The sequence below is a fragment of the Haliotis asinina genome, chromosome 3 (assembly GCF_037392515.1).
Source record: "Haliotis asinina isolate JCU_RB_2024 chromosome 3, JCU_Hal_asi_v2, whole genome shotgun sequence".
Taxonomy (NCBI): Eukaryota; Metazoa; Mollusca; class Gastropoda; order Lepetellida; family Haliotidae; genus Haliotis; species Haliotis asinina.
The window spans coordinates 23,020,566-23,042,379 of NC_090282.1; the positions used below are offsets into that span (position 1 = coordinate 23,020,566).

A 21,814-nucleotide genomic window follows, 5' to 3' on the forward strand; every position below is an offset into this window, starting at 1 on the left:
AACGGATCTGTGTTTAGATCTTCCCACGGGTAAAGTCGACGTTCTACCGGAATGGGAAGTACTAAGCAAGACTGTCACACACCTTGGTCAGGACCGACCTTATGGTTTTCATTTCAGCGCCTAGTCTGCCTTCGTATCTCGCACACACCCTGTCGGTTTCTTTGGCAGGCAATTAGTGAACTTGGGAGTGTGGTCGCTGCTTCCCAGAGTATTGTTTAACCTTGTTGCCACCACGAGTGTCACCGGTCTCTCTCCCTTGGTGTTGTGTTTGTTATCATCAAGCAATTTTGCTTGAAGTTTGCTTGACTTTTTCTTTGGTGACTTCATACGCTACATGCTGGTCAATTTTCAACAGGAGTTTGGCATGTTTTGTTTCGGACAGCTGTTTCTTCGAGCGGTCACGTTCTTGTTTGCTCGGAATCACGTCGTTTTCTCACAAGCATTCCTCGAATGAAAAACTGTCCTTGCAGTGAAACAGGGCGACCCATCGCCTTTGCATCGCGGCTCTCGGCTTTGGACCCATGATACAGAGAACTAATAATGCAAGGGTTTACATTGTCGTATATCCCGGTACGATATCTGTCAAGAAAGACTTACTTTTATTTGTTGATTAATATATATGCATAGTTATTTGAGAATTCTTTTTGGAAATTCTTGTGTCAGGAACTGTGTCAAACATGGCACTTGCATCTTCTTAGTCTGTGCTTAAACTTAATTTTCTCATTTCCGAAAAAATTGTATACGTACTTTATCGCCACCCTTATATCGGGATTCATATCGTATCAGCTTCAGTGCACAATACTTTGGCAATACATGGTCTTAACTAAAAGTTTAGTATCGTAATGTACCCTATTGCAGACATATCTCCACAGCCATCCCAATGAACACAGGAACACAAGAGACACTCAGTGGCTTTATTGCTGAGCTGACGGATGTACAAGTTGCATGAAAGTGAAAGTCTCAGGTCACTATTTTCATGATGTGGTTCTCCAAATAGCACTACACAGCATCTCAAATATATACTTCAAACATAGGTAGTACTCTCTCATGCAAATAGGACTTTGCTTCGTTGACTGATTTCTTGCAAAACCAACATTCTTTGGTGACAATTACGGCAGAATTCACCCACATAATCTGAAACCTACTGACAGTCCAGTTTGAAAAAAATGGGAAAAAAGTTCCCCGAAATTTAGTTTGGGGCCCATGTATTCGTCAATGATAATCTTCATTAATAAATCATAGTTGACCCAAAATGGCAATGTGAAATATTGTTCATGGAGTCCAGCCCCAAATCTGTTTAAAGAACTTGCACTGGAGTACATTTGATTTACAAATAACAAAGCTTCATGATTCTATTGTACAAACATGGGGAGGCCCCAGGATGAGAGATTCAAATCAGGCTCCTGCCTACAGTACACAAGATAATGAAACTGCCTATGTGCTATGTGAATCAATTCTTGCGAGTACGTTCAAACTGTTCGCTGATCGCCTCAAGGAAGTCCATGGTGTTCAGATAATGCTCTGGCTTGACGCTGAAAGACAAAATCAGCAACATTCATTGCACATGTTCTTAAATAATGTACAACCTTCAGTATCATACCACATGTAACATACACTGCACATGTTCTTAAATGGTGTATAACCTTCAGTACCATATCACACATAACATACACTGCACGTGTTCTTAAATAGTGTACAACCTTCAGTACCACATCACACATAACATACGCTGCACATGTTCCTAAATGGTGTACAACTTGTACTACCACACCATCGTGTACCAGCCATACCCGACCTAAAGGATGTTCAATGTGTCTTCCTGGTTACTATATATCTATTACAGTACAGCTGTCATCCATATACTGTGCCCTCTTTATCATAGATCAACTTTGAAGAACATGTGTATCAAAGACACTCAAAAGATATAAAGGACCCTGTGATCCCTACCTGATACAATACTTAAATTATCATTGATTACCTATAGCTATAAGATATACATATTTCTAGCACCACATCCTAAGTGGTAATATATCCATAAAATTCAATTTTTTAACTTCTCAGTGCTCCTGGATATATTTCACAGTTTCAAATATCAAATACCATTTAAACACTTTTGTTCTCATCTTGAACAAAATTGAAACAAGAAACTGTCCATAATGTTTTTAAACATTGTTGCAGCAGTTTAAGTGTATATTTTTCTAATGTAAATCAAATGTTCCAACTGTTCCACAAATCACACCATTCACAATTTTAACAAATATGACCCAATGATCAGAACCATTCATGGTGAAAATGAGCCTTCTCAGTTTGCAATTTCAGAATGTTTAAAAAGACAAAAACTTCACTTTTGAAAGATTGTAAGACTACCAGGGAACATTTCAAGATAAATGGCTGAACATAAGATTAAAACAAGTCGGAGCAAGCCTTAGAAGTCGCATATTCATTGGTGATTTCTTACGTTTTTGCTGGTATACTTTTGATTTCTGTATATTCAAATATGGTAATGCAAAACTTGGTCTGACCTAATTTCTATCACAACAGATCCTCCAGTTTCTATGGCAACTGGTCTAGACAGGAAGTGATTTCGATGTACTCACTTCTTCAGTCCATGGATGCATCCAGCCAAATCTTTGGTCATCTTGCCGCTGTCGATACACTGGACACATGCTTCCTCCATCTGCTGACAGAACCTGCAACACAGACACCCACAGGTTACACTCTCCGGTAACTTATCAACCCATGTACTATACTTACCTACTTACAGACATATCATCATTGTTGAAAAGGCATTGATTGATCTGTAAATCAGGGTGTCGTTCCTCAAAGCCATCATAGTCGTCTTAAGTATACCGGGGCATGTTTAAGTACGGGAGTTGCGATTGTCTTAGGATAATTATCGTTTTGAGGAACAGGGCCCTTGTCTTGGGCATTCCTGACAAGACAAAAAGTTGGGTGAAATAAGCAATGCATAACAACTGTAAATATCCATGTCTGTCGAACGATCTGATTAATTTGTTTGACATATTTACAATATCATGTGTGCTTGAGGAATGTGATTTAAGTTAAGGCCAAACACGAATTTCCATAAATACATCCTCAAAATATGTCTCATCCATGAATGTTTGGTACAGAACATAACAAGATGAAAGTTTTTGAGTCACTTTCTTACTTCATAACAACTTTCAATAATACAATGATGTAATGGTAGCCTTGAATAACTAAGACTGAACCTGACAATCTGGTGATAGATGTTGTCAGCATACATCATCAGTTAGTGAGTGAGTAAGTGAGTTTAGTTTTCCACCGCACTCAGCAATATTCCGGCTATATGGCAGCGGTCTGTAAATAATCAAGTCTGGACCAGACAATCCAGTGATCAACAACATAAGCACTGATCTGCGCAGTTGGGAACCGATATGAGCTAATGAGTGAGTGAGTGGGTGAGTGAGTGAGTTGAGTTTTATGCTACATTCAGCAACATTCCACCTATGACTCCACCTCTGTAAACAATCGAGTCTGGACCAGACAATCCAGTGATCAACAGTATGAGCATCAATCTGTGCAATTGTGAACTGATGGCGTGTCAACCAAGTCAGTGAGTCTGACCAACCGATCCTGTTAGTCGCCACTTACGACAAGCACAGTCGCCTTTTATGGCAAGCATGGGTTGCTGAAGACCTATTCCACCCCGGGTTTTCACGGGTAGCACACATCTACAACATTGAGGGTACACTGACAAGCAATCAACCAAAACAAAACCACATCCATTTCTTACCACCAACATATGCTGCTTGGAACTTACTCTCACCCAGAAACCTCTTGTATGCCCCAAATCACCCCACTGTCAATAACAACTTCAAGTGTAACTTGAATCCCCCAGAGCCCCAAATCCCACCCACTGTACCAAGAACTCCCAAGTGGACCCAGAATTCCCCAGTCTACCCAGAATACCCTTTGTTCACTGCTATGACTTCATCTGTTGATTCACATGACGAAATACTGTAGATATTAGCTGTAAAATGAGGTCAAATCCCTCACCTCTGAAGGTCAGCATTTCCGTCCAATTTTCCTCTGTGTTCCAATCCTCGTGTCCAGGCAAAGATACTGGCTACAGGGTTGGTGCTTGTGGGGTTACCCTAGTAACAAAAACACATTCAGTATCTGTACAATGAAACAAATAAAAGCATACATGATTTTCTCTGACATAAATTGCAAACCAACAAATGCAACCACATGAAGTCTGTACATCAAAGAGAAGAGAAGCGTGGTACCTTCTGGTGCTCTCTGTAATGCCTGGTGACTGTGCCATGAGCAGCCTCGGCCTCAATTGTCTTTCCATCTGGGCACACCAACACACTAGTCATCAGTCCCAGGGATCCGTAACCTGTCCACCAACAATATTTCCAACATGTCAGTTTCCCCTGAGTGTGTGAGTGTTACAGAAAGCAATATTCATATTCATGCAGTCTGCAAATAATCAAGTCTGGACCCAAAAAAAATCCAGTGGCACACATCATGAAAACGGATCTATGCAGTTTGGATACAATGACATGTGTAAGCTAGGGGTGAAACAGTATGCTCTTATCACAGTACCATATGTACCATATTCTAGACATTTTGGAAAGGTTTTCAAACGATAATAAATGAAGGTACAAAAACCAAAACTGTCGTGTTATTGGATGCATTACAGTATGCTGAATTGAGGGCAAAATACTACAGTATGCCACTTCCCCGCTTGTGTGAACCAAGTCAAGGAGGACCCACGAAAATCAGAAGTAGAATGTCTTCAGCAACCCATGCTTGCCACAAAAGGTGACTCTGTCATAAGAGGCAACTAATGGGATTGGGTGGTTAGGCTCGCTGACTTGGTTGACACATTTCCCAATTGGGCAGATCAATGCTCATGCTGCTGATTAATGGACTGCCTGGTCCAGACTGCTGTAACTGGAATATTGCCAAGTCTGGCGTAAAACTACTCCCACTCACTCTAAGGAGCAAGTCAGGCTCAAAGCAGCTTTCATAAGTGTTCCACCCAATTAATGTTGAGTGCTAGGCAGGGTAACAGTAAGTATCAGCTTTTAAGGTCATTAAGTATGCAATGCCCGCACGGCACCACAGAGCACAAGAAAACAGCAACACAATGTATGAGTACGTAAGTGATGTTATATACTATTGGAATCAAACAGGAATAGTGTTATTGTTCCTGTCTGAAGTAGTTCTGATGTTCCTACGCCAATATGTAATCCTTCTAGAGGGGCACGAGAGGCTGTTCTGCTTGTCCTGGAATAACACGACTTGGGCATGAATGGATGGCAACTTCACTAAGGGAGGTAACTCTGCTTGGCAACTACCAGCAACCTGGACGACTGGATCAACTGTTTTATATTCATAAAAACGCACTGAGATACAATCGTAGCGGCCCTGTCACCTACAGCAAATATATATCATTATCTGGAGCTCACGAGGAGAAATGTGAAGCCATTCAGACCTACCCTGAGCTACAACATCAGATTGCACATCACCATCATAGTTTTTGCAAGCCCATACAAAGCCTCCATCCGACTTGAGTGCCTGAGCAACCATATCATCAATCAGACGATGCTCGTACCAAATTCCAAGCTTCTCAAACTCTGGTTTGTATTTACTGCAAAAAGACAAATATAAGGTCAAGGCAAAGAACAATTTAAATAAAAATAGTCTGTCTGAGTCATGCGTACATAAAGCAAGAAAACCCACAGCCTCATCAACACTGAAATTTGTTGGATGCAAAAGGTTGTTGATAGAACCTAGAATGTATAACATACGCTTCATAGATCTCCTCAAAGATGTCCTTAAATCTGCCATCATATCTCTTCAGGATAGTATTTTTGGTGCTCATGTACAGAGGCCATTTCTTCATTATGGCATACTGGAAGCAAGCGTGGGCGAATCCTACGATTGACTGAAAAACAAAGAAAAATGGTCTGGCAATAATGTCAATAGAAGATAAGAAGCATAGCTTATTAGGAGATGTAAAATGCATTTTCACAAATTATCTCCCCTTGGACCAAGACAATGGGAAAATTCGTCCTACCCACATATTTAAATACCAATGATGCCCAGGATGAACACATGTACGTTACTTCCTCAATATAATGCATTGCTGTACCAGTTGTGTTTATGTGCCCAAGTTGACGCCTTATTGTAACCAATGTCTATAAGAAAATACAATGTGAAAGTCGTCTCCCAGCACCTGCTCACCTCATCAGTGTTGTACATGCCCATGATCACACCACCTCCATTCTTGAACTCAAAGGCTGGCAGTCTGGTTTCCTTTCCATCGGTAGTCACAACCAACTCAAACTTGCTGGGCTTCTCAACCACATAGTCTGTTGCTTTGTACTGTAAAGGAACAGGTTTCAGAAAACTTGAATAGTGCTACCAACATGTACCGGTACCTTGAAAATTGGGCGCATTAACAAAGTGATGTTTTCCATGTACACTTCTAAGTGAGCATGGTCCTACTGCTCTTTTTGCAATATTCCAATGATATTCCAGTAATATTACATCAGAAATGGGCTTCACACATTGCACCCCATCCTCGATATCTCCAGGGTATACGTTCCGAAAAGTCTCCACTATACCCTGGATGCATCTACGGCTCAGCCCGATAAATTTATTACCTCCCTTGGCTGGCTTTTTATCCAATCAGGTGTCTACGCTGGAAATTTGAGCGAACCAATCACAACTCACTTTCTCTTTTTAAATTCTCTAACCGATTAAACTTGGCAAACAAACCATGCGTGGGTTCTCTGAAAGTATTAGATGGATTTCTTGCATATGTTTTTGAAAAAGGTTTCAGACCTATAAAGTTGCATGTATGATTTCCCCAAATTGAGAGTCGCACGGCGAGCAAACCTTCGCAGTTGCAACTGCTACCTTTGTTGACACTGGCAAATTCGGTTATAACAGCGACCACTCTGATTGGCTACTGTGAGAAAGCGGAGTCAGCAAAGGGAGGTAATAAAATTATCGGGCCGACCCGTAGATGCGTCCAGGGTATAGTGGAGACTTTTCGGAACATAGACCCTGGAGATATCGAGGATAATTGCACCCATGTGGGGAATCGAATCTGGATCTTCAGCAATAATTGAGTGGACAGTTTAACCTTTAGGCTACACCCAGCGCCCCTTCACATCAGTAGCCTGAAGGGTTCATTCCCATCATGACTACTCCCAGTTTGACTACCTGTCCAATACACAACCTGTTCAAGTAGTGTTTTTTTAATTACTAGCTCTCCCCCCTCCATCAGGTAGACTGTTCCATCAACATTTATAAACAGTTACAGCTGTATCAGGTTCATACAATATCTATTCAGCTAATTATATAGGTCATTGTTGTGGAGAGTTCAAGAATACACATATACCGAGTTACAAGATATATCATATACATTTTTAAATAATCGAGTCTGGATCAGACAAACCATTGATGAACAACATAAGCATTGATCTGTGCAATTGGGAACCGATGACGTGTCAACCAAGTCAGCGAGCCTGATCACCTAATCCTGTTAGTAGCCTCTTATGACAAGCATAGCGGCCTTTTATAGCAAGCATGGGTTGCTGAAGGCCAACTCTACCCCAGACCATCACGGGTCACATGGTAAGTAAACTAAAAAGTTATTATACTATGTAATACTTTGAACTATGGGCAGCACAAGCGACACAGACTTAGTAAACATGATGGGTTCGGCATTGACGGCTCAATGAAACTCTGGGACTGTAATATTATTGCCTGGACAGGCAAACAGGCCTAGTGGCTTATATAAACACTACTCCAGAACATTGTTCCAATAGCCGGAAACATAAATGTAATAATATGACAACAAAGAATAATACCAAGACAAAATAACAGATAGACAGATAAATGATAAATAGGTCAGTTTAGGTGTTGGTTTTGCCTAGCGTATATAATACTAAACTGATTCAGGGAAATAGTGTTGCCAGCTACAGCAGGCACTGAATTCCACTATCAAACTGGTAGTGGTCATAATGGGAAGATACCGACTCAAGAGAAGCAGCCTCCCACCCAGTATTTTCTGAAAGCTGCCAAACTATGTATACACCCACTCTTAAGGATGTTATAATCCCATTGAGGGACTGACCTCCAATAGCTCCTAACACCTGCATGAAAATGGCCCCTATTTTTTGCAAATAACAATACTTCTCTAACTAGAAACAAGTCACTCATAACACTGACCTTCAAAAGTACCTAGACATTTGACATATCAGAGTTAAAGTAACATCCTTTGAATTCATATCTGACTACAAAATTTGTTTTTGATTTAAAAAAAGACAACTCGCTCATTCATTCTGTTACCTTCACCTTCATAGTTATCCATTCACAAGTTTAAGGGGTTTTTAGGAGACATGAAGTCTTGGGCGGTAACATGCAAGTGGACTCAAAATATTCTCTATCTGATTGATAACACTTTACAGGACACATATTGAAAGCATGTTCTTTGCTTACACTTCTTTAACCAAATCATGGCTGCCTACAGAAAAATACAAGGGTTGATATTATGAGCAACCGTCCATGCTGCAGGGGTACATGATGGTGGAGTCATTACTCATTTGAAGGAGACATGAAGTCAAATGATATATACCTGATCACCGTGAGCATGACGGCCAATCACAATGGGGCGGGTCCAGCCCGGCACGAGACGCGGAATGTTCTTGCAGATAATTGGCTCCCTGAACACTGTACCTCCAAGGATGTTCCTGATGGTTCCATTCGGACTGAGCCACATTTTCTTCAACTTGAACTCTACATTTGAATGTACATAAACTTGTATTATACGTATATGTGCATACTCACATTGAAAAGATATTTACAGTGTGTTTAGTTCTACAGTACACACAGCAATATTGAAGCTGTATGTGAATGGTCTGTAAATAACTGAGCCTGGACCACACAATCCACTGATCAATAGCATGAACATCGATCTATGCAATCAGGATATGATGACCTATCCTGTTAGTCGCCTCTTACAACAAGCATGTCTTACTAAAGATCAAGTCTACCCAGGATCTTCATATGTATTTAAAATAAAGGGAAGATATTTAAAACTACATATTGCAATTTAAAAGAGTTACATTTTAAATTTGCATCAAATTTTCACAGATTTGAAGCCTTATCAAGTAAAACAACTAACCTTCAACACGAGCCTCGTCGGGTGTAATGGTGGCACACTTGATGCCCACATTGTACTTCTTGATGGCCTCGGCGGAGTCAATGGTAACCTGGTCGTTGGTCTGGTCCCGGTATGGCAGACCCAGATCATAGTATTTGCAATCAACCTCCAGGTAAGGGAAGATGAGCTGCAACAAAACAGCTGTCCTTAATGCAGGTTACCAGTACTATTTCCCACTTGACTGCATGGGTGCAGGTGCAGTGTTTGCATTAATGCAGAAACCTTCGTTTTTCACACAAAAATATAACAGAACCACACCCAAAAAAATATTTTGCATGCGAGTTTTGGATACATTGATTCTGATCTATGTAAGTTTAAAAAGTACCTTAAAACTGCAACATTTAGACGATACATTTTAACATGATTGAGGATTTTAATGAAAATATCACGTGCATATGATTTGGACTGTATAATTTTATTTCTGCATGCACTGATACAAAACCTACTGTGAACACCAAGGTGTACTTTGGCCTAGCTCAGTTTGCATGAACATATTCAACAAACATGCTGATAAGTATCACTTGCTTCCAACTTATACCATGTACATGTCAAAGTCAGTTTATTTTTGAGTGGGTAAATATAGTTTTGTGTTTCACTCAGCATTATTCCATTGTCAACCACTGGAACCGCTAACGACCTCTAAGCTTGGGTTTAGTGAAGATCTATTCTAACCCACAGTCAATGTATAAACTAATGAAGTATGTATTCATTGTGTAATATGTCCGATGCAGACACTTTACGAATTGAGTGAAATGGTCATGGAGCATATGAAACCTTCAATGTTGTTAGCCTAAAAAGCTCAATCATGCAGCCTACGTATGTACGTACGTATGATATTGGTTAAAATGTTCCAGTTGTCTTCTTATAAACACAAAAGATCTACAAATGTTTTTCACCAACATAACATAAAAACATGTAAAATAAATAGGAACATGTTTCTATTTACATACCGCGTAGATATTTTCATATACCAATAACAAAAATATTTAACATATTACCTTGTAATTCTTTAAAAATAACCTATAATACTTCTACCAAATAGACCTACACCCACACCATGGCATAACAAAAGACGCAAAACGAAAGAAGCAAAACGAAAGAAGCAAAACAAAAGAAGCAAAACAAAAGAAGCAAAACAAAAGAAGCAAAACCATCAAACCAACCTACAGAGAGAAAGAAAAAAAGGAAACAAAGCAAGAATGAACCGTGAAGCCCAGATTCAAAACAAATCCGTGTAAAAACTATTAAAGAGCCAAAAAAATATATTTAACTACTTCAGAGAGACACTGACTGTCAAAATAGAGTAATGGTCTTTCTGAGACATTTCTTAAGGCTTTCAACCACACTGAAGGCCTTTCAAGGAAGACATATTTTCAATGAATGGATGATAAAACAAGACACTGATCTCAGGACCATGTAGTTTTTAAATATGAATTATTTACGCAACGAAGTCCATAATATTACAGGTTTCACCCTTTAACTTGAAAGACCTTGAGAAAATGCTAACCCTGCATATTCAGGGTTAAGTGAGATGGGTAAATACAGGTATTGACACAAACAGGTCTTTCACACAGATAAAGGCCTTGGATAATGTTACGCCGGACACATTTACAGTTTTAACCTTGATAGTAGGTCAATGTCAAAGGATCTTGTGACAAGGCAGAAAATGAGACACGGACAATGTGAATTGTGGTCAGGTAATACTACAAAACAAATAAAACCTTCAGCTAGACATGCTGGCTTATCTACCACTATGTGAATGACAAACAAGGTCAAACCGGCTGTGTATTATCGCGGATTTATTAATAGAGGCCAAAGTTGACACGTGAAACACGTAACCACTTCCTATGGGAAGACTTGCATACTTTCCTGGGAGTTAAGAGGCTTCTGCATACAGAAGATATTGAGTTTATCTGCATTAGAAGTGCCTTCTTAAATTACGTTGATTTTTTCACATTTGGTACATGGTATAATTTACTGCAAGGACATTCAAGCATTGAAATTTCTTAAAGCAGAGCATGAGTGAGTGAGTGAGTGACTGAGTGAGTTTGGTTTTAGGCCACTGTCAGCAATGTTCCAACAATATCATAGCAGGGATACACCAGAAATGGGCTTCACATATTGTATCCATGTGGGGAATCGAACCCGGGTCTTCCGCCCGACAGGGGAATGCAACAGACCTATTAGCAGTGTATAAATTGCACAGTATGACACACAGCATTAGTAAGGTCAAAATGACAAAAACCCTGTGTGCCTGCTAAAACCCAAAATATAATACCCAGGGATATTTCTATGTGAACATGAAGCTAGTGGTAACTGTACTGTCAGTGAGGGCATTATCAATCGAGTCACACTATGTAAATTTCAGCTGCAGTGAAACACCATGAACAATCACTAAGTTTTACTATCAGTCAAAGGAATATCACTTGAAATAAACACAGCTCCTGCAGTTAGCAGTTTGTTGCATATTGTCCTCCGCAAGGGCTGATCAGAAGTCATACCGCCTGAGACTGGGTCAAAGTAACTCAGAAGCTATCGGCTCTGCTGAAGAGCCACATATCAGCTGAATGTACCTCCCACACAAGTCATCCACACTAGGCATGCTTCTGTATGGGGCAGCCAGTGGTATTTCCATGCACCCATATCAGTTGATTATGCAGTGGGCAACAGCACATGCCTGGACAGAACGAGTGAGTGAAGCGGGAAGAAATCGCCAACCTTATCTTAGATGATAATTATTCTCACATTCTGTATTATAACTGAGTGAGCTAGTCACTGCACCAGAAATGGGTGGACTTAAACCCGTGAATTCAGCGTGACGAGCAAAATATTTAACCATAAGGCTACCGCATTGAGGATTTCTTTGAAATCCACTTGTGAGAAGAAATTTCATTTTCATTAAATCACAGAATTATGGTTGCTTGGCATTGGTTCAAAGTACATAAGTGATCTTAGATCACAACTCACACGATGTAATCTTACTGCATTTGCAAATGATTAAAGTTTAAACAGACAATACTGACATTAATTTCAAATCTTTGGCAATGAAGATTTTTGTCCACATTTGACGTTTCTGATCAGACGGTACTGTAGAAACACTAATGGACACTTCATACAGTGGGCGGCCATACAGCGCAGAGCCTGAAACCCCAGGACTCCATAAACATTTCTGCACTTGTGTAGGTCAGGGAGAAAAAAGCCAATTAAATGGCTATTGTCTGAAGTATGGATTACTGGAAACACAAGCCCTGCAAACATGAAGCTGCAGTATTCCTCTGAAGCGACCCAATGCTAGAAATTGAGATTCATTATTCAAATATGAGAGACGACAATCAGACTCAACTTGACATTCATGAAGCTGAGAAGATTGTGTTACAACTTCAAAGTGTTGGAGTAGAGTCCGCTCATAAAATGAACCCTTTACAGCAGTTTAGCATCCTTGGTAGTGTTCAAACAGGTCTGGTGTATAAATCTTCGTAATGAACAAAGTAGTCCACACAATATCCCAGTCATCCACCAAGGCAAACTTAAGGTCTTCTATCTATCCAGAAACTCAAATCCTGCACAGAATTCAGACAATACTGAGATAACATTGAAACAACACTGAAATAACACTGAGATAACACTGGAGTAACCTTGGACAGAACTCACATGCGATCGTAATGACAGCACTGATAAAGGATCAAAATGGTTCAAGGGAACATATGCCTAACCACTGTTTATCAACAGAACATTTTTGGACCTAATAATGGTGTTCTATCATATGTCATTTCATTGATTCATCAGGTGACTAGGAAAACCTGGTACATATTTTATGCAAAGTCATGAACATGCCTCTTTTAATTGTTGAAAACGTGTGACAAGTCATTATCCATAACTTTTCTTCCCTCGTAACAACCACCTGTCTTAACTTAGGCCTAACATTGATAGGAGCTAATGAGTGAGTTGAGTTGAGTTTTACGCTACACTCAGCAATATTCCACCTATGACTCCACCTCTGTAAATAATCGAGTCTGGACCAGACAAGCCAGTGATCAACAGCATGAGCATCGATACATGCAATTGTGAACTGATGACGTGTCAACCAAGTCAGCGAGCCTGACCTCCCGATCCCATTAGTCGCCTCTTACGACAAGCTCAGTCGCCTTTTATGGTACAGCATGGGTTGCTGAAGGCCTATTCTACCTCGGGACCTTCACGGGTCATATCAGCTAATGAACCGAGTTTTCATAGTTAAGGACAAGAGCAATGCAGCTACAATCTGACTAATCATTGCACACTTGTTAAATGCATCACACTTAATAGCAGGCAATCAATTGCTGATGAGATAACGTCTAATCTGACACAGACTGGAGTGGGCAAGTGAGGGAGGTTGGTTTTTTTTAGCAATATTCCAGCAATATTATACCAGAGGACACCAGTAATGTGCTTCACATATTGTACCCACGACAGGAATTGAACCCGGGCCTACGACTTTGACAAGCCAATGCTTAAATAATAATGATACAGCTTTAGCAAAATATAGCATTCCTGCTTGACAACGGTACAAGAATCTGTATCAAAACGTCGAAATCACGCAATAAAGAAGTTGTTATCCATAACAATTTGTCCTATTTGTACACGTAAAGTTCTAAACTGCCACTCCAACAAGCAAAATATAGCAGCTGTGAAAAAACAGCATGCACATATGTACATAATATGTCCCATGAAAGTATCACCTAAACAGGAGTTACATGTTTCTATTATGACATTCATTCCCTTATAGCATTACCATGTACATGTATTACAGAAGGCGTTGGTCAGTCGGAGGCAGCACAGGCTTGCATGCAAGCTGACTTCAAAAGGTTCATGACTAACCTGGTGAAATATCTCATTACAGACATGTTGCAGCATGCTGGCCATAGAGTGCAATATTAAGTCTGTTAAATACTAGCACAATTCAGGAAGGTTTTGCAGCATTTCCTTGTGTAGAATGAGAAATACATCAACTACGTTGCAGGATATTTTTAATGGACAAAAAGGAATCTCTAACCCTTAAACTGTCTGGCCTTAATTGTGACAAATAGTGAAATACTAAAAAATTTTAATATCGGAATATTTGTGACCAGGACTGGTGCTATATCACATTTCAGTATTTTAATCACATGCATCATGATTATGAGGTATGTGATGATTAAATGTGAAACATGACATCACGATCATTACTGTTATCATACATTACACGCTTCATGAAACCTAATTAGACTTGGCGTACAAGTTTATTCACATAGGCAAATTCAGCATGTCCAGAAAACCAATTAGAAAAGGTTTCAATCCTGAACTTGTGGGCATACCTTCAGAAAATACTGACTTACAATGTGTAATACATCTCAGAGTCTCTTAACAGCATTAATCTGCCTACTGCCTAGTGCACTAAGATCAGGGTTAGAATACTTCTTCAGGAAACCCTGCATAGCACGTACATCCAATTATACATCTGTTCCTAATGACAAATTGCAACACAATATATCATGTTACACACATCAACTGAATGCTACTGCACAACAAGTAAACCAATGAAATAATATAAAAGTTTAACTTCTAATACTACCAGAGCACTTTGAACATTGATCTAAACACTGGGTTTTTTCTTTCATTTACTCATTGTAACCATGGTAACTCCTCTGCACTATCAAGAGGTGTAAATGTAACAGGTGTTCACTTAGACATAACATATGGTGATTACAATCTCAAATTATCATTTGTGGCCACACTGGATAGTAGTACAGTAACAGCAGTTGTCGTTGTCTCCAGCTGAAGAGACTATTGTTAACAAGCTTAGAGTCATGAATATCCCTTGTCTGTGTAACGTAACACAATAAGTACACAGATAATTTCACAATGCACAAGATTTAACCAAATAAGTTCCAAATTCTTTAAATAAATTCTGTACCATCCAAAGATTTGAACTGGTAATGGCATCCTTCCTATTGTAGCAATAATACATACATGGTACCTTTAAGTAGACTTGTGCTATATTCACACGAAATTCTGGCAGGTATTACAGGGTACCCAATGGGTCTTTCCACCATATTTGTTTTTCAAGGGGAGCTAACTTCATCTCTCATCTCACATTTCAAGTTACTGTAAGGACCAACATTTAAGTTAAAATCATTCTTATCTTTCTTGAAATTTTAACATTGCTGCAGTGAGGTGAATATTACCATAAGTGGCTTATGTATAATCAGTGTTTTTGTGTTTCAATGCCATTTTTTGTTTTTCTACTTGTAACACTTTTGCAGTGATTTGCATTAATAAACCTAACCTCAGTACTTTTTGTTACACTCCACTACTGAGTCAAAACGTTATGGGAGGTTGCGTCAGGTAATCTTTGAGATTGACCAATCAGAACACAGCTTTCCAAATCACGAAAGTGGACATTCACACATACATTTTAAACTTTTTATCTCGTAGAGGTTCCTACATGAATGATTCCGAATGCAATCTAGCATACCCTCGCTTCTGGGTGATGCACACAGCGTGCATACAATCATGACAACGGCGAGTAAACAGTCGCTGAAAATGGTGTTTTTGGCAACATTCAAGGATGTCATGTTGCAGGAATATTAGCTAACAGTAACCATGTCAACAGAAACCCAAAAGCGTATATACTACAGGTCAAATAATTGTGTTAGATGCAGATTTTGTTTGTGGAGAAATCTGTGTCAGTGACCTGAATATTTTGAAAGTCCCTACTGAGATCCCTAAATAGTAGCCGTTGTCTGATTTTTTAAATCTGTTTAACCGTCTCGCGTTTGATTGGACGGTCATTGGTTGCTCAAAAGTTACCTGACGCAACCTTCTACTAGGTTTTGTTAGACTCATTGTCACTCAGTGGTGGAGTGTAACGAAATACGCAAGGACTAAGTTTACTTTGACTGTTTCATTTCAAAATGCAATTGTTAATTACATCACAAGTCTTTAATGTTTGTTGGTTTCATTTTAAGTTCTTTTGCTGACTGATATCTGGTTACTATTGCATGAAACACACAACAACTGAATTATCGTATGGAGCATTTTTTAAATGCTGAAACAATGTTGTGAGGGCACTACTGGTTGGACTGTTTGGAATGAATTGTTCAAACAGTAGTTTGAGGCTACTACTGAGGGAGGGCTGGACTGTTTGGCATCATTGTTCAAACAGTGGTGTGAAGGCACTATTGAGGGAGGGTTGGACTGTTTGGCGTCAATTGTTCAAACGGTGTGAAGGCACTACTGAGAGAGGGCTGGACTGTTTGGGGTCAATTGTTCAAACAGTGGTGCGAAGGCACTACTGAAGGAGGGTTGGACTGTTTGGCGTCAATTGTTCAAACGGTGTGTGGGCACTACTGAGAGAGGGCTGGACTGTTTGGCGTCAATTGTTCAAACAGTGTGAGGGCACTACTGAGAAAGGGCTGGACTGTTTAGGGTCAATTGTTCAAACAGTGGTGCGAAGGCACTACTGAAGGAGGGTTGGACTGTTTGGGGTCAGTTGTTCAAACAACATGTGTGTGACCACCTACCCTCTCCTTGATTTTCTCCCAAATGATTCTGGTCATCTCATCTCCATCAAGCTCCACCACAGGGTTGGCCACTTTGATCCGACTGCCACTGCCATCTGCACAACAGTGAACAAGCACAACACATTAACACATAACACAGAACCAGGGATTTGTCCTGTATTCAAAACAAAGCACCTAAGGGTAGGCAAAACTCGGAAACAGACTGCATTTGTTCATAAGGCAACATGAAAAATATCTTGTTTCTCATTACATTTTCCAAAGCATGTTTCAAGGTGAGCTACCTTTTGACCTTTAAATTTCATTTCATGTCCCTAAATCAATTGATTTTCATGAAAATTTGCACTTTTTCTGAAACAGAATATCAAAACTAAGAAGAGTGAAAAAATTCATACAAAGTCTGAGAGTCAAAAATGCATTTTCCCTTGTGTACAAAAAATATTTTATAATCTTATCGGTGCTTACTATGCAACAAGCTGTTATTTGCAAAGCTGACTTTATTGACAATGATATTCCTTTAACTGATTTAAAACTTGGCGGTTGTTAATGGCAATGCTGTTGAAATCAAATACCATGTCAATCTATTCTTTCATAATTACATTATCATGATTGTCATAAAAATCATGAAAAATAAAAAGTGGAAAATTAGTGAGGATAATTGGCAAGTGGCTTTTAAAGAAGAACTTGAATGCCTTGAATCAGGGTTGGGTCGAATTTTATTGGTTGGGCAGTAATGAGAACAAGAATATTTTTGCATAGGGCTTAACCAGATCTTGTTGTCATTTATATTTTCTTGTATTCTTTGAAAAAAAGTAATAAAAACGTTGTTCATTCAAATTGAGAATTTTACTGTCATGTGCTGTAGACTATCCTCTGACCAGGTCTAAAATTGTTGAGAATTTCCTCTGCCAGCATAGACCATGACAACAATACAGCCTGGAGTGGTTTATCTGACCAGCATGATACAAAATGGCTATCAGGGTTTTCACTGTGTGTATCCAAAATTCACAAGCAGATAGAAAGGAAGCAGGAAAAAAACAACATTCTATCCCAAGAGGTGGTCGAAACAGAAATCTTCATTGTACCGAATTCAACAAAAAAAGCGTAGTCCTTGGTGTAAGGTGTCTTACACAGGGCTCGATTTAGTGCTTTGTTGCTTGCACTAGTGCAACCCAATATTACAAAGTGCAACCTAGTTACTAGTCTGACTTGTACCAGGTGCAAGTCAATTTGTGAATGGGTCAACATCTGAATAAAACATCTAAATAATTCGAAAGCATATTTCTTTCATTACACATGGCAATAAAGGCACTGCATCTGGAATTTGTCTTGTGCAACTAGGCTCTTATCTTAAGTTGCACCTGGTGCAAGTAGGTATACAACTCTTAAATCAAGCCTTGTTATAGTACAATACTTTATCTCCATTAAGGACCCTGAAAATGTATAACTGGGCGTTTTCTGGACCGGTAGTTTTGTAGAGCAGCTATAAATCCTTGTGCCTTCAGATGTGGGGGATCTCTTGTTTCTCATGGTTAAAAACCTATTTTTGTTTGAATAGATATACAAATCTGCACCATCACTTAATTTGGTGAAGCCAATGAAATCTGGTCTAAACCTGTTACAGGTACTGAATATGTATTTGTTTCATAATACAATCAACCCTTGTCAAAACACACTACCATCAAAACAACTACTGAACATGGGCAGGCACACATTCATCAAAGACACATAACCTCAGTAGGACAGCTGAGGGGTATAGTTCAGGACTGGAAGCAAGGGGTGCCAACCCTTGGACATGAATGTCATAACATCCCTATGTTGTGAGATATGTACAGTGTAACACCACTAACATGGTTGTTATTCATTGTTGTAAACACCTGATGACATATATCTATTTTCATTACAACATGAACTTCACAATCTTCATTTTGAAACTGAACCTACAGCTGTGTAAAGTTTATAATTATTGGGACCTTGCATATATTCATTTGACTTCCATCAGCTTTTATAAATTATTTTAGACTAGTTCTGAGGAGCAGTTCAGAAAAGTCTGTTTATAGTCTTGTTTAAACACAACAAAAAATGTTTACCATGTTTACTGTAAGGATAGTTTCTGTTCGTTAAATTCTGTTTACATCTGCAGCAGTTTGAGAACGTGTTAAGAATAGTAGTTTGTGCATGACCCAACAAAGATAAAATATCAACATGTCCTCAGGAAAATTTACTTGTCTTAGGTATTTGAACAAGGTGAATCTTAAAGGTTGTATTTCAAATTCAAACATAAGTATCTACCACAGTAAAAAGACAACTTTCACATATGAGGGAGAGAGTTAGCACCTCTTTGGCAATACCCCTGCCATACAACAGCAAGGGACACCAGAAATGGGCTTCATACAATGGTTATTTTAACCACTAGGCTAAACCTCCGCAACATGGACACTGTGACGTCACTGCCTACACTGTGTAAAGGCTAGAAGTATTTAGCAAGTGTGTGAAAACACTATGTAGGAGGGTTTGTTTCCTTGTAAAAGAAGAGGTCAGTGACACTGACTCACTAGAAGTGAGTGTTTATGAATGGGGATGTTTGGCTCCAGGTGTCAATCACACTGAAGCCTGGAGCTTTAAAAATGAGTGAGTGAGTTTAGTTTTATCATGTTTATAATGCACTCGGCAACATTCCAGCTATATGGCAGTGTCTGTAAATAATTGAGCCTGGACCAGACAATCCAGTGATCAACAGCATGGGCATCGATTTGAGCAAATGGGAACCGATGACATGTCAACCAAGTCAGAGAGTCTAACCACCCGATCCAATTAGTTGCCTCTTAATGACAAGCAGTCGCAGGAGCATTAAAAACTGAAAGATGTTATACTGACAAAGAAAGAAATCAAGTCACAACCATAACATTTAAAAACAGACATGATCTCAAAAAAGGCTCAAGAACGATTTTGTCTTCACAACAAAAAGCTGAACTTCAGCACTTGCTACATATTAGAAAAAAAGTAAATAAAACCACAGTTTGACATATTGAACTTAACACAATAGATTAATTTTCCAACATCACAGCAGGGGACAACAGAAATGGGCTTCACACATTGTACCCACTGAACCCGAGTCTTCGATGTGACAAGACATTGCTTAAAAACTAGGCTACTCCACCACCCTGACACAAACATAAAGGCCTTACACTATTAATGGAGAGTGCAATAGATAAAGGTTATCTTTGTGAAAAGCTGTCGATTATGTGACAGTTTATCTTTAGCCTGTCACACATAGTGACCATGTTAGCTATTGTTCACACACCCACATATTTTATCAATGTGACTTTATCATCCTCACTTGGCCTTGATACATGTCTACACTACATTTCAATGATATCAGAGTGCTGAAAACCAGATATCATTGTACCTATAGGGTATGGGACCCGGGTTGTTGGGGTGCCAACTCAGCAATTCTCACTGCAAGGATCACTTTGAAATAGAAATCAGTAACCTAGTTTTGTAATCTGAAAAGAACTTTTCAATGTTTAGGTTTCTTTGTATTTAATGTCACACTCTGCAACATTCCAGCGACATTGCAGCAATCTGTAAATTGCAGAGTCTGAGCCAGAAAGCCCAGTGATCAACAACATGACCATCAGTCTAAGCAATTAGGGTATGATGTGTCAACCAAGTCAACCAACCTGTCCACCCAACCTCATCACTTTCAAACTTACACGACAATGTAAAGTGCACAGTGACAAAGTTGGATTTTGACAGTATTGTACTTTGTGTCAGCTTTATGTTGGAAGAAAGCCAGCACTTTGGTGAAACATATTTCCAAACTTAATCTGGATTCAAACACACTATCATGGGTTTATGGTAAGTCAAGGGGAACAACTCTGAACAACCCATCATAAAATCAAGTCCGCTGGCATAAATAACAATTTCATGATCATGGAAGTGTTGAAATCATAATACTTTAATTCCATATCATTTTCTGTTGTGCATTTAAAGGTATTTCGATACTGAAGTCCGATATAAATCAAGGTGAAGTTGGTGTTCTAAAAGCTATGTTTCATCTTGTAAAGCCAATGACCTCTAAAATCATGTGCCTGGTCTTCCGACATGAATTCAAACAGTTGCAATCGTATCTCAAATACATATGCTGCGAAAAGGGCTGACATTGGAACACACGAAAAATCTCCAAAATTTTAAAGAAAAAATCAAATGCCATAGCTGTCACTGTCAATTTGAAAAGTAACATATTTCTAAATGGCTGCAAGTTAATTAGCACTCGTCATATGTTTCGAATGCTGCGAAGCTAAACGACAGCTGCAGTTCGGTACGATAAAAGACAGACTTACAATAATCAGTCTTAATTTCAAGTATGAAAGTCATAAATAATCACAAATAAAGACAATGCCAATCCAAGGGCACTTGCAATAACTGACAAAACGAGAGTGCCCGTTTTCCACATATCAACACTGCATGTACTTCGACAATTAACTTACAATTTCTTTTCTGTGTAGCGTTCACTGCTACTGGTGTGAGATAATTTTGGACATTCCCACCCAAACGGGCCAGCAGTTTCCCGACCGAAGCTACAGGACTCGCCATTTTCGTTCGTACTTGCTTCCAGAGACACCGGTAATGTCGTACACGTGAGAGTTTGACGTCAGAAAGGGGTGAAGGGGTAACTCATGTCGCGAATGTATGAGTGACGCGTAATGCAGATAAATTATCACATTATATGCTACTCATTAAATGTTTACTTCTATATCTTATTATGTAAATATTATACGTATGGTCATTTATTCAATGAATGAAACATTTTCTGTTTCATTAATGGGTCAACACCCCTTAAAAGTTTAGACTGCTCCTATAAGTGAACGAATAACTGCAATGAAACAAAGATAGGGGTGTTAATCAACCCCCTCTGTGCTTTTCTTATTGTTAAAATTTCAAATGTTGTACTTTATGTCTGACACTTCTTCCTGACCAATTAATCATGTAAATGACATGTTAATTGCCATAATCAAACACAGAGTATTGATATTTATTT

The 21,814-nt window shown here is 39.1% G+C and overlaps 1 protein-coding gene across 1 annotated transcript; it reads right to left on the minus strand.

Moving 5' to 3' along the window:
- Positions 1-900: 900 nt before the first annotated feature.
- Positions 901-21,504, minus strand: LOC137277687 (isocitrate dehydrogenase [NADP], mitochondrial-like). The gene is made up of 11 exons (XM_067809562.1): positions 21,264-21,504; positions 16,774-16,868; positions 9,194-9,359; positions 8,645-8,805; positions 6,241-6,381; positions 5,805-5,941; positions 5,493-5,644; positions 4,272-4,384; positions 4,039-4,136; positions 2,598-2,690; positions 901-1,532 (listed from the first exon to the last, which is right to left on the minus strand). The coding sequence occupies exons 1-11, from the start codon at positions 21,367-21,369 to the stop codon at positions 1,451-1,453; spliced, it is 1,344 nt and encodes a 447-aa protein (XP_067665663.1). The 5' UTR covers positions 21,370-21,504; the 3' UTR covers positions 901-1,450.
- Between the last annotated feature and the right edge of the window lie 310 nt (positions 21,505-21,814).

What these genes read in the sequence shown, in the direction of transcription:
- LOC137277687 (XM_067809562.1), bottom strand. Translation starts at nt 21,369, where the DNA reads ATGGCGAGTCCTGTAGCTTCGGTCGGGAAACTGCTGGCCCGTTTGGGT. An exon ending in GCATGTACAACACTGATGAG is followed by an intron (nt 5,942 to 6,240) that starts GTGAGCAGGTGC and finishes TTTGTTTTTCAG; the next exon opens with TCAATCGTAGGATTCGCCCA. An exon ending in GGAAATGCTGACCTTCAGAG is followed by an intron (nt 2,691 to 4,038) that starts GTGAGGGATTTG and finishes TCTGTGTTGCAG; the next exon opens with GTTCTGTCAGCAGATGGAGG.